The 13,419-nt window shown below is 39.9% G+C and overlaps 1 protein-coding gene across 1 annotated transcript; it reads left to right on the top strand.

Moving 5' to 3' along the window:
- The first annotated feature begins 3,245 nt into the window (after nucleotides 1-3,245).
- LOC126497687 (olfactory receptor 5W2-like) lies at nucleotides 3,246-4,181 on the top strand. The gene has a single exon (XM_050135865.1). The coding sequence runs from the start codon at nucleotides 3,252-3,254 to the stop codon at nucleotides 4,179-4,181; it is 930 nt and encodes a 309-aa protein (XP_049991822.1). The 5' UTR covers nucleotides 3,246-3,251.
- The last annotated feature ends 9,238 nt before the right edge of the window (nucleotides 4,182-13,419 follow it).

Raw genomic sequence — 13,419 nt, 5'->3', positions numbered from 1 at the left:
AATAAGTGCTGATTGGCCAGTAGCCCAGCAGAAAGTAATGGCAGGACAACCGGACAGGAAGTAGAGGTGGGTCAATGAGAACAGGAGAATTCTGGGAAAAAGGAAGTCCTAGTCTGCAGTCCTGATCCAGCCACAGAGCAAGCAAGATGTGACTACTATGCTGAAAAATGTACCAAGTCACGTGGCTAATGTAAGACTTTAAGACAATCCTGAAGCCATTTTTGACAATTCTGAATTCTCTCAGCCTCTGTACCATAGTGCTTCCCCTCCTCCCCTGGGAACCAAGGACCTAACAGCTACACTCACACGTACTCAGTTCCTGAACAATTACCCATATACGTATGTTTTGGTTCGGTCCCCTGGGAAACGGGGTCAAAATGACCTCTTACCTCATCTGATCTGGCAACAGCTCTCCAGTCAATTATTGGTAATAGCCCTTTTGAATAAGCCAATCAGAATAGTCAAAGAACAACCCCACTTGCTTCTGTGGCCCCTTTAAAAGTAGACTGCACCAGTTATTCGAGGTCCCTCAGCTTCCCGAATGCTGGGGGACCCTGTCATGACAGAATTAATAAAATCCTCATGCTTTTGCATCGGCTGTGGTGTGTGAGGTGGTCTCTGGGGGTGACTCCTCCTCGGTGTTTGGACGCTAGAGTCCAACAGCTAACATACACAAGAATAATGGGCTAATACAAGTTATAAGAGTTAATAGAAGCCTGAGCTAATGGACCAATCAGTTTATAGGTAATGTAGACCTCTGTGTGATTTCTTTGGGATTTAATGACTGTAGGAACTGGACAGGACAGAAACTTTGGACAGCAAACAAACAAACAACTAATCCTGAGAGTGGAAAAATTAGTTTTCCTCAGGAAAGGATACACAATTAGCTACCCTGTACCAAATCTTCAGTCCTGAAAATAGAGGCATACAAATAATGGTAAGCAGAGAGAGCAGATGCAATTTCTGTATTCAAGCATGCCTTTGTGTTGAACTGGCCAACTTGTTCACATGTTCCTGAAAAGGGGAGTGAGGATTAAGGAAAGAAATATGAGATAGAAGATAAGAGTTGGAAGGGCTTCCAGGGAATACTGTAACACCCTCAGGTTTATTACTGATAGTCCTTATGTTCCCCAATTAAAAGGGGAAGGCAAAAGACTCCTTCCCATAATATAAGGAAGAAACAAGCTTAATTAGCTTTTTCCATCTCAAAACACCTAGTAACCATGCCCTAAGTCCTGTTGTTTGTTCTATGAGTAGCAAGACATCCAGTAGCCACACTGTTGGCCAAAAATCCTGTTATCTGTCCTTGAGGAGCAAGAATAGGTTTGAATTCTCTGACTTTTAGTCAAAATGGAATGGATTCAAAACTGTGTGCTCTCACACATGTGCACATGCAGGTGCATGTGTGTGCACATACAGGTGCATGTGTGTGCACATACAGGTGCATGTGTGTGCACATGTGTGCATGTGTGTGCACGTGTTTGCATGTGTGTAACAATAATTAAAAAAACAGGCCATTACTTTTAAAGATAATGAAGGAGATACATAGAAATAATGCTTGAAGGGAGGAAGGAAGAGGTGGGAATGTTACTATTTTCAGTTTACATTAGCACATTTTAAAGTAGGTTGTGGGTGAAATTGCTGTGGACATGGAAGAATCGAAACAAATAAGGAAGAATGTAGACACCATTGCTTAAAGTTCAATTTCAGTTTCATTGAATGACTGATTTCACTAAAATTCCTTAACAAAATCTGTCACCATTAATATGTCACTCTAAAAACGGAGACAAGGATAAACAGTGAATATGATAACTATGGGTGCATTGGTTGTATATTCCCAAGAAAAACACTGAGAGGGGAGTGTAATTAATCACATTGGAATAACTCAGAAGAGTCAGAGCCTCAGGAGAATTAAATCTCAACAGCCTCAGATGAAAATAAATGTGATGAACTTATCTTCAAGTACAACAGGAATGCTAGGAAGACTCTCTTGTCACAGGTGGGTTAAGTGGTTTTTTGTAAAAAAAAAAAAAATACAAGAAAAAAAGTATTATAGTCTTTCCTGGACATGATCTAAAGTTCAAGAAAAAAATGAATAAGTAGCTTTATTTCTGCTTAGGTAGTTAGGTAATTTCTACTTAGTATCTACAAGCAACATTTTATTATATGTTAATGAATTTGTTTCTTCATTTGTTCTATATAAAGAATATCAAGTATCTCTTTAAACTGTTATTCTATGATTTATTCTTTTTCCATGTGTCCTCTCTCACTCTCCTCTGTCCACTTTCTGTATAAAAATAATAAAACACAAAAATAACCAGAAAATTCACATAGAACTGCTCAAGTAAACACTAAATACATAAGGATTTTATTTGTACAATTTTTCTAATTAACTTGCATTTACATCTAAATTTTAAAGTCAAGTTAAGAGTTAAATTAAGCAAAAATATTTGCTGTAAGCAACTGCTGCCACTTCTTGCAAGTTCTAGTTTATTTGTGAAAGGTTTTGTTATCTGAGCATATTTAAGTAAATAAAAGAGGTTAGAAAGGCAGTAGTTAGTGATGAGTGATAGGTAATAGAAATTGTTTTTCAGCTTTATGTAAAGACTTAAAAAACTGAAATAGTACCCTAACTCTCTTAATCTATTGTCTGATAATATATATAGATACATATAAAATTCATAATGAAAAATATAATAATACTGATCATGACTATAATAAGACTATATAAAATATATTTTATGTTATAATTTGTCTGTAATTTGTCACTTTTCACACTATGCGAGATCATAAATGAGCATTTTTATTCACATATTTTACTGAATGATGAGTGATGGAGATAAAGACAAGTCATATAGATCATGTCTTAAAAATATAAATGGATAGATAGGTATATAGATGGGTATATATATACATATATACACATAGATAAATGATGATAGATAGATGATAGATAGATAGATGGATAGACAGACAGACAGACAGACAGACAGACAGATAGATGATAGCTAGATGGATGTAGACATGGATGTAAAAGTCAATGTAATCATTCTCCTCTATGACGACTTTTCTAGGATCATACTATATTACTACTGCATTTTATGTTAGCTGTTTTCTTAGTGTGCTTGTGTACCTGGTGCATGCCTAAGAATGTGAATATTTTCTGCATTATGTAGCCAAAAGAAAAGAAAATCCTAAAAAGCCATTATCTTAATGAGTTTTGTACCTATTTAGATTAAGTGTAAAGAAGAATGGACAAGAGAAACTGCTCATCTGCACCTGAATTTCTTCTGTTGGGAATTACCAACAAGCCAGAGATGAAAGTAACTTTGTTCATAGTATTTCTGATTGTTTACCTTACTATTCTTCTGACAAATCTAGGAATGATCACATTGATCAGAACGGATTCTCAGCTTCACACACCAATGTACTTCTTCCTCAGCCATCTCTCTTTGTCTGACCTCTGCTACTCCACTGCAGTTGGCCCCAAAATGCTGGTGGACCTTCTTGGAGAAAATTCAATTTCCTTTGTTGGCTGTTTTCTCCAACTCTTGATTGTCTCTATTTTTATAGATGTTGAGTGCATGCTTCTGGCAGTGATGGCCTTTGATAGGTACAAAGCCATCAGCAACCCTCTGATGTATGCTGTTGACATGTCTAGTAAAGTTTGTTGTCAGTTCTTAACTGGAATTTACCTGATAGGAACTGTAGATGGCTTGATACATACCTCATTGGCATTCAGCTTATGTTTCTGTGGCTCTACTCAGATTAATCACTTCTTTTGTGATTTACCTCCTGTCTTACTTCTTTCCTGCTCTGACACACAGCTCAATGAACTTGTATTATTCTCTCTTTTTGGTTTTATTGAACTGAGCACCATCTCAGGAGTCCTCATTTCTTACTGCTACATCATCTCATCTGTGGTAAAGATCAGCTCTACTGGGGGATGGTTCAAGGCTTTCTCTACCTGTGCCTCCCACCTGACTGCAGTTGGGATTTTCCAGGGGACCATGCTCTTCATGTATTTTAGACCTAGCTCTGCCTACTCTCTAGACCAGGACAAAATGACATCGGTCTTTTACCTCCTCATTATTCCCATGATAAACCCTCTGATTTACAGTTTGAGGAACAAGGATGTAAAAGAAGCCTTGAGCAGGCTCAGAAATAAAAGATTACTTTAAGAAAATGCCTTATATTTACACAAGCATATTTATGATAGTTGAGGTTTTATATTCTACCATTCATATGAGTCAATAACATCAGTTTGTTAAAGATTATGAAGAGTTCGTAACATATTATTATATCTATATAATTGTTTTAGACTATATCCTACTATAATAATGTATTTCACTAAAGTTTAATTTTCATGTTTTGAAACTTTTATTATCAATCAACTCTGATTCTTCTATTTTGTTATTTAGACTTAAATGTACTATTATATGATTTATTTCATTTTTCTACACTTTTGTGCTCTGAATTTCTTTACAAACAAACAATGTTATTCAAGAATGAGTATATGCCACTGGAATTAAGCTGAGTACTCTAAACTTTGTGTTTATGATCAGGTGAATCCAAAATTGAAAAAGACACAGAGACCCAGGAACTACTCTTCAGGAAAAATAAATAATATATCCACATGCGCAGCTCTTTGACTTTGGGCTGAATTGCTTCTTCTTATATCTCAATATCTGCCTGTGTGATAGAGGAAGGAAATGTATCATAGAGTTTATTATTAAAGAAATTATTTAGATGTGAGCAAGTCCATACTAGTTAGAATTTAAAGAACTTTGACATATGTTGCTTTAAAAAAGGTATTTAAAGGATTCTGCTATAAAATTCTTCTATGCTGGAGTTACAAACTGTCAAGCCCTCCACTTTTCTTCCGTTCTCTCTATTTCAATCACAGTGAAATGTTCTCTTGTACAAAAGATTTGCATCCTCAATCAAGTATTTACTGTTATTCAGTTTCTTAAATATGTAGCTGCAATATAAACTGTAAAGATGTTTTCAATCTCAGAATACCAACTCTGTTAACCAAAAGACGTCAGTTGTATCTGAGACACAAAGAGGAAAAAATAAATAAAGTCATAAAATAAAATGTCAGAACCTAGACTTTTAAAGCTTATAACATTTTAAAGCTTACAACATTAGTAAAGTAAATATACATTTATTAATATGCATACATAGAATTGCTTTTAAGTAGTCCATAAAGCGACTTGATACAAATGTAATGATCTAAAAATAAATATTCAGTTTCTTTAAAGTAAACAACTTTCCTGTTCTTCCTTTCCATTTTCTTTTTCATCTTTATGTATCAGGTTACTGAAGCACTAAAGAATCAAATCAGGTTCCTTAGGACATGTGGTTCTTACATTGAATGTTGCCATAAGACAGGGTGACATAATTTTTCATTACAATTTATTCTTTTTTTTGTTGAAAATATACTTTTATATTATATATGTTGATTATGTTTTCCCCTTTCATTATTCTTCCAAGGTCCTCTTCAACACCCCTCCTTTTAGGATCTACATGCTTCATGTTTCTCATTAGAAAACAAACAGGAAATTCACAATGATAACTCCAGCTAAGACTCCTAACAATAGTAGAATGGGTACCAAAACTGCCCTTTTCCTGCAATACGATTAGTGACAACCCTAATTGCAGTCAGAGAACCTTCATCCACTGGACCGGGCTCATCTGGGAGTTCTGTTGAAGAGAGGGAGGAGGCATTGTAAAAGCCCCCCCCCACACACACATTCAGGCCTAGGAAGCTGTGCTTCCATATAGACTAGGGTCCCCCAAAGCCAGAACATGCCATAAAAACAAGTCCCAGTGCCTTTATCAATGGCTCCTCAATCAGCCCCCTTTGTCAGCCACAATCAGAGAGTCCGGTTTGATCACATGCTCATTCAGTCCTGGTCCAGCTGGATTTGGCGAGGTCCCATTAGAACAGGCACACTGTCTCAGTTGGTGGACCAACCCCACCAGTCCCTGAGTTCCTTGCTCGTCTTCTCCCTCCTTCTGCCCTTCAGCTGGACCTTGGGAGCTCAGTCCCTTGCTCTGATGAGGGTCCCTGTCTCTATTTCCGAGATAATCATCAATGTGAAAGCGGGGCAAGGCCAGTCCAGGCACCCTTTCCTCTGCTGTCCAAGGACCTAGCTAGGAAGCTCCCAGTGGACACCTGGGATCCCCTCTAGAGCCAAGTCAAACCTAAAATGGATTCCTTAATGTAGGTATCTTCTTCCCTGCTCCTATATCCGCCCTTCCTTCATCTCCACCCTCCCACTCCCCTAAACTCTTGCAAGTCCTCTCCTTAGTTCCCACTCCCATGCTCACAACTTTTGCCCTACATTCTTGTTTGCTTCCAATTTCCAGGAGGATCTATATATGTTTTTCTTTTTCACCTTGTTATTTGGCTTCTCTAGTCTTGCGAACTATAAGCTTAATGTTCTTGGTTTATGGCTAGCTTCCACAAATGAGTGAGTACATACCATATTCATCTTTTTGGGTCTGGGTTATCCCACTCAGGATAGTATTTTCTATTTCCATTCATTTGCATGTAAAATTCAAGATGTTATTGTTTTTTACTGCTGCGTAGTACTCTAATGTGTATATATTCCACACTTTCTTTATCCATTCTTCCATTGAGGGGCATCTAGGTTGTTCCCAGGTTCTAGCTATTACAAATAATGCTGCTATGAACATAGTTGAACAAATGCTTTTGTAGTATGATTGGGCATCTCTTGGGTATATTCCCAAGAGTGGTATTGCTGGGTCCAGGGGTAGGTTGATCCCAAATTTCCTGAGAAACTGCCACACTGCTTTCCAAATTGCTTGCTCCAGTTTGCATTCCTACCAGCAATGGATGAGTGTTCCCCTTACTGTACATCCTCTCCAGCATAGGCTATCATTGTTGTTTTTGATTTTACCCATTCTGACAGGTTTAAGATGGCATCTCAAAATTGTTTTGATTTGCATTTCCTTAATCGCTAAGGAAGTTGAGCATGACCGTAAGTGTCTCTTGGCAATTTGAACTTCTTCTGTTGAGAATTCTCTGTTCAGTTCAGTGTCCCATTTTTTAATTGTGTTAACTAGAGTTTTAAAATCTAGTTTCTTGAGTTCTTTATATATCTTGGAGATTAGAACTTTGTCTGATGTGGGGTTGTTGACTTTAAGGCTTTGACAAAAAACTTATTTTTTTTTATAAAGATTTCTATTTATTTGTTTTCTTTTACATCCTGACCAAAGCTTCCCCTTCCTCCTGTCCACCCAGTCCCTCTTCCACCACCTCCATCTACCCTCATCCACTCCTTCTTCTGTTTCTCTTAAGAATAGTGTAGATCTCCCAAGGATATCACTCTGCCATGGTAAATGAAGCTCCACTGAGATTAGGTACTTCCTCTTCTATTAAGGCTAAATGAGGCAATCTGGTAGAAGAAACTGGTCCCAAAGCAGGTAACAGAGTCAGAGACATCCCTTGCTCCCCCTGTTAGGAGTTCCAGAAGAACACCAAGTTATCCATCTGTAATTTATATCCAAAGGGCCTATATCAGTCGTATGCAGACTCCCCGGTTGTTAGTTCAGTCTCCTTGAGCCCTTGTAAGCCCAGGCTAGTTGGTTCTGAGCTTTCTTGTTGTGTTCTTGACCCTTGATTCCACTGGCTCCTGCAAAATCCTTACTCCCCTTCTTCTGCAGGATTCCTTGTATTCCACCAAATGTCTGGCTGTGGTGTCTGTATTTGTTTACATCAGGTGCTGGGTGAAGCCTAATGACAGTTGGGTTGGATACCCATCTATGAGCACAGCAGAATATCATCAGGAATCATTTCATTGACTTTTTTTTTTTTTTTGCCAATTGTGTATGGTTCTTTCCTAGTTCTCTGGGCTGCTTAGTCTCTGGGTATGGGTCTCAAGCTGGGCCATCCTGTGATCATTCCCACAATTTCGGTGCCACCTTACTCCAGCATATATTGTAGGCAAGACAAATTGTAGGGCAAAGGTATTATGGTGGGTTGGTGTCACAATACCTCCACTTTAAGTCTTGTCTAGTTACAGGAGATGTCCAGTTTAGTGTCTCCCTATTTCCCATGGCTAGTAGTTTTAGCTAAGGTCACCCTTATAGATTGCTGGGAGGTTCCATTGCATGATATCACTAGTTCATCCCAGAGAGGCCTGCAGATTCCAGTTGCCTCTCTCAGTCCCTTCATCCTTCCCATATTTGGTCACTTCTATCCCAATCACCAACCCTTAAGCCCCCTTAAAAAGGAAGTATCTATTTTATTTCCCCTTCACAGTGAGATTCATGTATTGACTCACCACCACCATCCCTTGAGCCCTCCTTGTTATGTATGTTTTCTGGGTCTGTGGATTGTACCCTGGTTATCCTAAAAAAATTTACATAACAAAATATGAATGTAGTATTTAGCTCTCCATCCAAATAAAGAATGCAATAACTTATATGTTAAAATGTTAAGTCAACAAGGAATTTAGCCTTTTGTGGGGCAAATTCATTAAAAATAAGCCCATAAGAAAATGCCAGGCCACTATTCCCTGACTAAGATTAGCATATTAAATTTATCAGTGACAACAAACAATATGATGAAATGCAGGCACTTTTTGTCATTTTCATTTTCTTTACCATCTTCATTTGTTTGGGTGTGTTTGCTTAAAGTTTATTCCAAGTCTTTACACATAAGACTAAAACAATAAGCTTCTTGATTAAAACACAGATATCTCAGGGAACTTGATGTGAGCTGTCCATTCTCCACACATTTCTTATTTTGGGGTGAAGAAATATCAAATTCAGTAGCTGATTCACTAACACCTGTGTTTCCAAAACTCATGTGACAAGCACTTGTATATCCCAGTGCTTGAAAAGCAGAAACAGGTAAATTTGTGAGTCTTACAAGTTCGCGAGACTAGATTAGCCAGTGACTTCCAGACTAGTGAGAGAGAGACCCTTTTGTCACCTTAGTTGATGTCAAAGTTCCTGGGATAAACAAGTAGAGTGCAGATGGTCCATTTAGAGCTATACAGTCAGAGAAATACACATTATACCACTAGAGACACCTGTGCCTATCCGGTCCTGGGAGCCTCGGTGAGAGCTGAAATCAAGACCTGTAGAGAACAGGGGTGATAGTGTGTGGTAGGAGAAAGAAGGAAAGTAACAAGTTTTTTGGAAAAGAGTAGATGAGGAGATGCTTCTGGTTCCCACGGGGGGAACCACAGTGCCAAGAGCAGAAAGGTATTTGTCCTGTAGTTAGGAAAGGTTATAGTAGCACTGGCAATTGGGATCATAGCTAAGAGGGGGCATTGTAAGGCAGCACAAAGGAAACACCGGATGTGTTATGACAGGGGCTGGTGAAGTTGAGAACACACAGAATTTTTTAAAGGATTTGGACACAAAAAGGGGATAAGAGGTGAGTGGGAGCATCCAAAAGTAGATGGTAGGATTGGGTGCGGTTTGATTGTGTCGTGTATTTTTGCAGACCACAAATATATCCGAGGAGACACTAATTAGTGGAGTCAGGGGGACCAGCTGGAAGTGGATAACAATTGTTCCTGCAGGTATGTACTTAACTTAAAGCTTACTCTGGATCATAGTAGCCCATCTGTTCTCCCATGGATCTACAAGACATATTAGGAGTTGGACATTATTTCCTTTGTTGGGCCGAGGAAGCCTGGTCCCCAATAGAAAGGTGCTAACTTGAGTTTGATACTATGTATCCAGTGAATTCTATGGGAGTAGAATGGATTTTCCTTATATTCAGGATAATTATGTCAGCCCCTGGAATTTGAAGGTAAAACAGGAAAATGTTGGGGACTTTTGAAATAGAGTGGGGCTGGATGTGGATCGTAACTGGGTTACTGTATCCATTTGTGGGACCAGAGGTCCAACCTATGATTTGAGTAGAATCCTTTCGAGGGCTGAGGGGTTTTCTTATTTGGAACTACCAAATGTTTTTATGGGGGTAGAGGAGAGATGGAAATGAAAAAAAAAAAAAGATCATCTTGCTTGGGAATAGGGGGCAGCAAAGAGCAGGTTATCCTGAGGGAGCAAGGCCCTGTGAGTAAGGTTGAGAATGTGGGTTGAGGTGGAGGGATGGTGTGGCAGGAGGGGAAATAAAGGGTATGAGATGGAATACATGAATCCAGAATGGGATTCCTCAATGTCTGGCTGCTGTTGGTGCAGGGCAAAAAGGACCAGGAAAATCACAATCTGACCCGAGTTGACCTGGAGACCAGGTCCAAGGAAAACTATCCTGCCCCTGACTTGACCTAGAAACCAGTATTAAGGACTTGAAATATCATCAATCGCTGGACTTGGGCCAGAGTCAGGCTACAGAAACTACCAGTCCCTGAGCACATAATCCCACAAATCTCTGATCTTGACCAAATCAGATACCAAAGGTCCACAAATCCTAGGCCACACTGGAAAGTATCCCCCATGCAAAGTCCTCTATAAGCCCTGAAATCTTATCAGTTTGCTTCTGCTTTTCACTTTAGCACAGGCAGTCATTCTCCAGGGCATTTCTATTCCAATAATTCCCTTGTGTGAGATTTGTTGTGCATTGTGACATATTTACCAAAGCAAAGCTGCAATACTTTTCTTAGGGAATCCCTCCTTTGCTGGAAAACAATTGTTAAACTTGATTTTGGGGAACCTTTCATTTCAAAGCTGCAGAACTTACAGTTGAAGTATTGAGCACCATGGTACAAGGCCTCTATTGCTTAGATTTTAAGGGAAAGAATAGCAGATTAAGAGGGTCGGGAAGAATTTATCTTCTGGTTGTAGAGTGTAAGCCAGAAGATCTGAAAGTGGCCTAGGAAGAAGGTGGGCACAATGTGTGTGGATGAGTAGGAGAAAGATGGCTAAAGGGAAGAGTTTGAGTCAGTTTAAGTGTAATCTGAGAGAAAGTTTAGTCAAGGTTTCCTTAGGTGTTCTATTAGTTTGCTCAATGTTTCCAGGAAATTGGGGGTGGTAAGGGATGTAAAAGCATCAGAGAATATAGGACTTGGGTGACTCACTTTCTAGACCAGCTTGGCCTCAAACTCTCAGAGATCTACCTGATTCTATCTCCTGTGTAGAAGGAGCAGCGGGCTGCGTTCCTGCCACCCGGTTCTGGCTGCCTGGCTAGCTTATGCCCCGAAATAACAACACACAAACTATATTCATTTAAACGCTGCCTGGCCCATTATATCTAGCCTCTTTTTGGCTAACTCTCATATCTTGACTAATCCATTTCTAATAATCTGTGTAGCATCACGAAGTGGTGTCTTACCAGGAAGATTCTAGTGTACGTCTATCTTGGGGCTGGGGCTTCATCGTGTCTGGCTCCATAACATCTGACCGCATGACATCTGGCTCACTTCTCTTCTTCCCAGCGTTCTGTTCTGTCTACTCCACCTACCTAATTTTCTGACCTATCAGACCAAGCAGTTTTCTTTATTGATTAACCAATGAAACAACAGATTGACAAATGACCTTCCCACATCACTCCGGAGTGCTAGAACTAAAGTCATTGACCACCAGCACCTGGCTATAGTGTGGGCTTGGTCAGGTCTGGAAAAGAGTCTGGATCCTATCAGTCCTCAGACACTAAGCTCACATGTGGCTATAGAGGTCATATGACCTCAAGAAAGTGGCATCTCAGGGGCAGTCTGAACCCAAGTGACATTCCTGATGCCACTTGGGACAGAAACCTTTAGGCCTATGAGGAGTTGGACAGGCTCAGACCCAGTAGCCCTGCTTTTTACATGTGTCACAAGGACCTGGAAGCCCTTCCATTTTAGTACCCAAAATCAGTAGTTTGAGTAGCCTTAGCTGGAAGTTGATATTTGTGTCTTTGGATATATTTACCCATGCAGTGGAAGAACTTGAAGTCCAGACAAATGCATTAGTCTGGGGAGTAAAGAGTCTGGTATCTAGACATTTGAGCTGGCAAAAAATAAGTCATGAGAGCTGTTCGCTATACAGAATGTCAGGGTCAAGATTTATGTATTGTATCCAGGCCCTAGTGAGACACTGGAAAAACTGAAAGGGTTTCAGACTTATCCTTGATTATGTCTTATAATTTTTGAAAATTAGTGGTCTAAAGGGTAGCTCCTGTAAGTCCCATGAGGACACAAGTGATATCTCTAATTGTAGTCCCAGTCAGAGTTTTATGTCTGTAACTGCCTCAGTTCTGGTGGGATAAGAACTTTTGTCTAGTGTACTTGATCTAAATGATCATGGGCCTTTCCCCAAACTCATCCGTGCTTTTCAAGGAAGAGGTTGTTGGAGAGTATGAGGTAGATATTGTGAGAGGTAATATCATAGGACTGAGTAAGGTATTGGAACTCTTTGATATGTGATGTATGGTCTAAAGTAAAAGACCCAAGGCACATTTAACTTGTGAGAGTTCAGTGAGAGAGAGGGAACAAGGATGGAAACCCTAACACCAACCACCTGATGTAGTGAGGGACCTCACCATGGAAGTGAGTGTGGTGTGGGAAGGGATGTAGCCTGTGGATTGAAATTGGGTATCAGAGGGAGTTTGCTTGGGTAAGAGGGTGCTAGTGTAGAAGGATAAAAAGTTGGAGAGTTCAGGCTCAGAGGCTGCCTGTGAGCACCAAGCCCTCCCTGCTGGGCTGGCTCTGCTGACTGGGCAGGCTGGGGCAGTTTGGGCAGAAGAAACACAGGGAGAGGAGGGGGGAGGGTAGGGAATTTGAAGAGGCCAGCATCTGAGAGCTGCCAGTGGGAGGAATTTGTGGGATATTTTGATCACACTGTGAGTCTGGAGTGAGCATTTGTATTCATTAAACAAAATAAACCTTGGGTCAGGAGGTGGATCCAGCAACAAATTAATGAAAAGTATGATAGAGAATCAGAGTGAGTACAGAGTATAACTATATAGAGATATGGCACGAAGTAGTAGGGAAAGACTTTGAACTTTAAGTGTGTTTTTATTTCTTTTTCTTTTTTCTTTTTTTTCTGGTCTGAGCAGAAGGATCCTCTCTTTTTGTGACACCAGCGAAGAGAGAAGGTCAGCTCATTGCTCTTCAACCTCTCTAAGTTAGCAGATTTTTTTTCCCAGTCTCTGAATTCCAGTTTCTATTAATAAATAGAACCATAGGAATTTAGTCAAATCGACATCTGGTTGCAGTCACAGTTGACAGATTCCCTGGACCACTGCCTGAGAAATGGGCCAGTAACCGGAGAGCTGTGATTACTACCAGAAACATCAGTAGTTTCAGGTGCTGCCTGTTGAAATAGGAGCGGCAGGGCTGCGTCCCTGGCACCCGGCCGCCCGCATGGCTAGCTTATGCCCAGAAATAATTACACGGAAACTGTATTCTTTCAAACACTGCCTGGCCCAGCTAGTTCCAGTTTCTTATTGGCTAGCTCTTACATATTGTTCTAACCCATTTCTAATATTCT

Source organism: Alexandromys fortis, unplaced genomic scaffold (genome assembly GCF_014885135.2).
Source record: "Alexandromys fortis isolate MF-2015 unplaced genomic scaffold, M_Fortis_MF-2015_v1.1 scaffold_23, whole genome shotgun sequence".
NCBI classification, from domain to species: Eukaryota; Metazoa; Chordata; class Mammalia; order Rodentia; family Cricetidae; genus Alexandromys; species Alexandromys fortis.
This window is presented reverse-complemented; position numbering and strand designations above follow the sequence as displayed.

What these genes read in the sequence shown, in the direction of transcription:
- LOC126497687 (XM_050135865.1), top strand. Translation starts at nt 3,252, where the DNA reads ATGGACAAGAGAAACTGCTCATCTGCACCTGAATTTCTTCTGTTGGGA.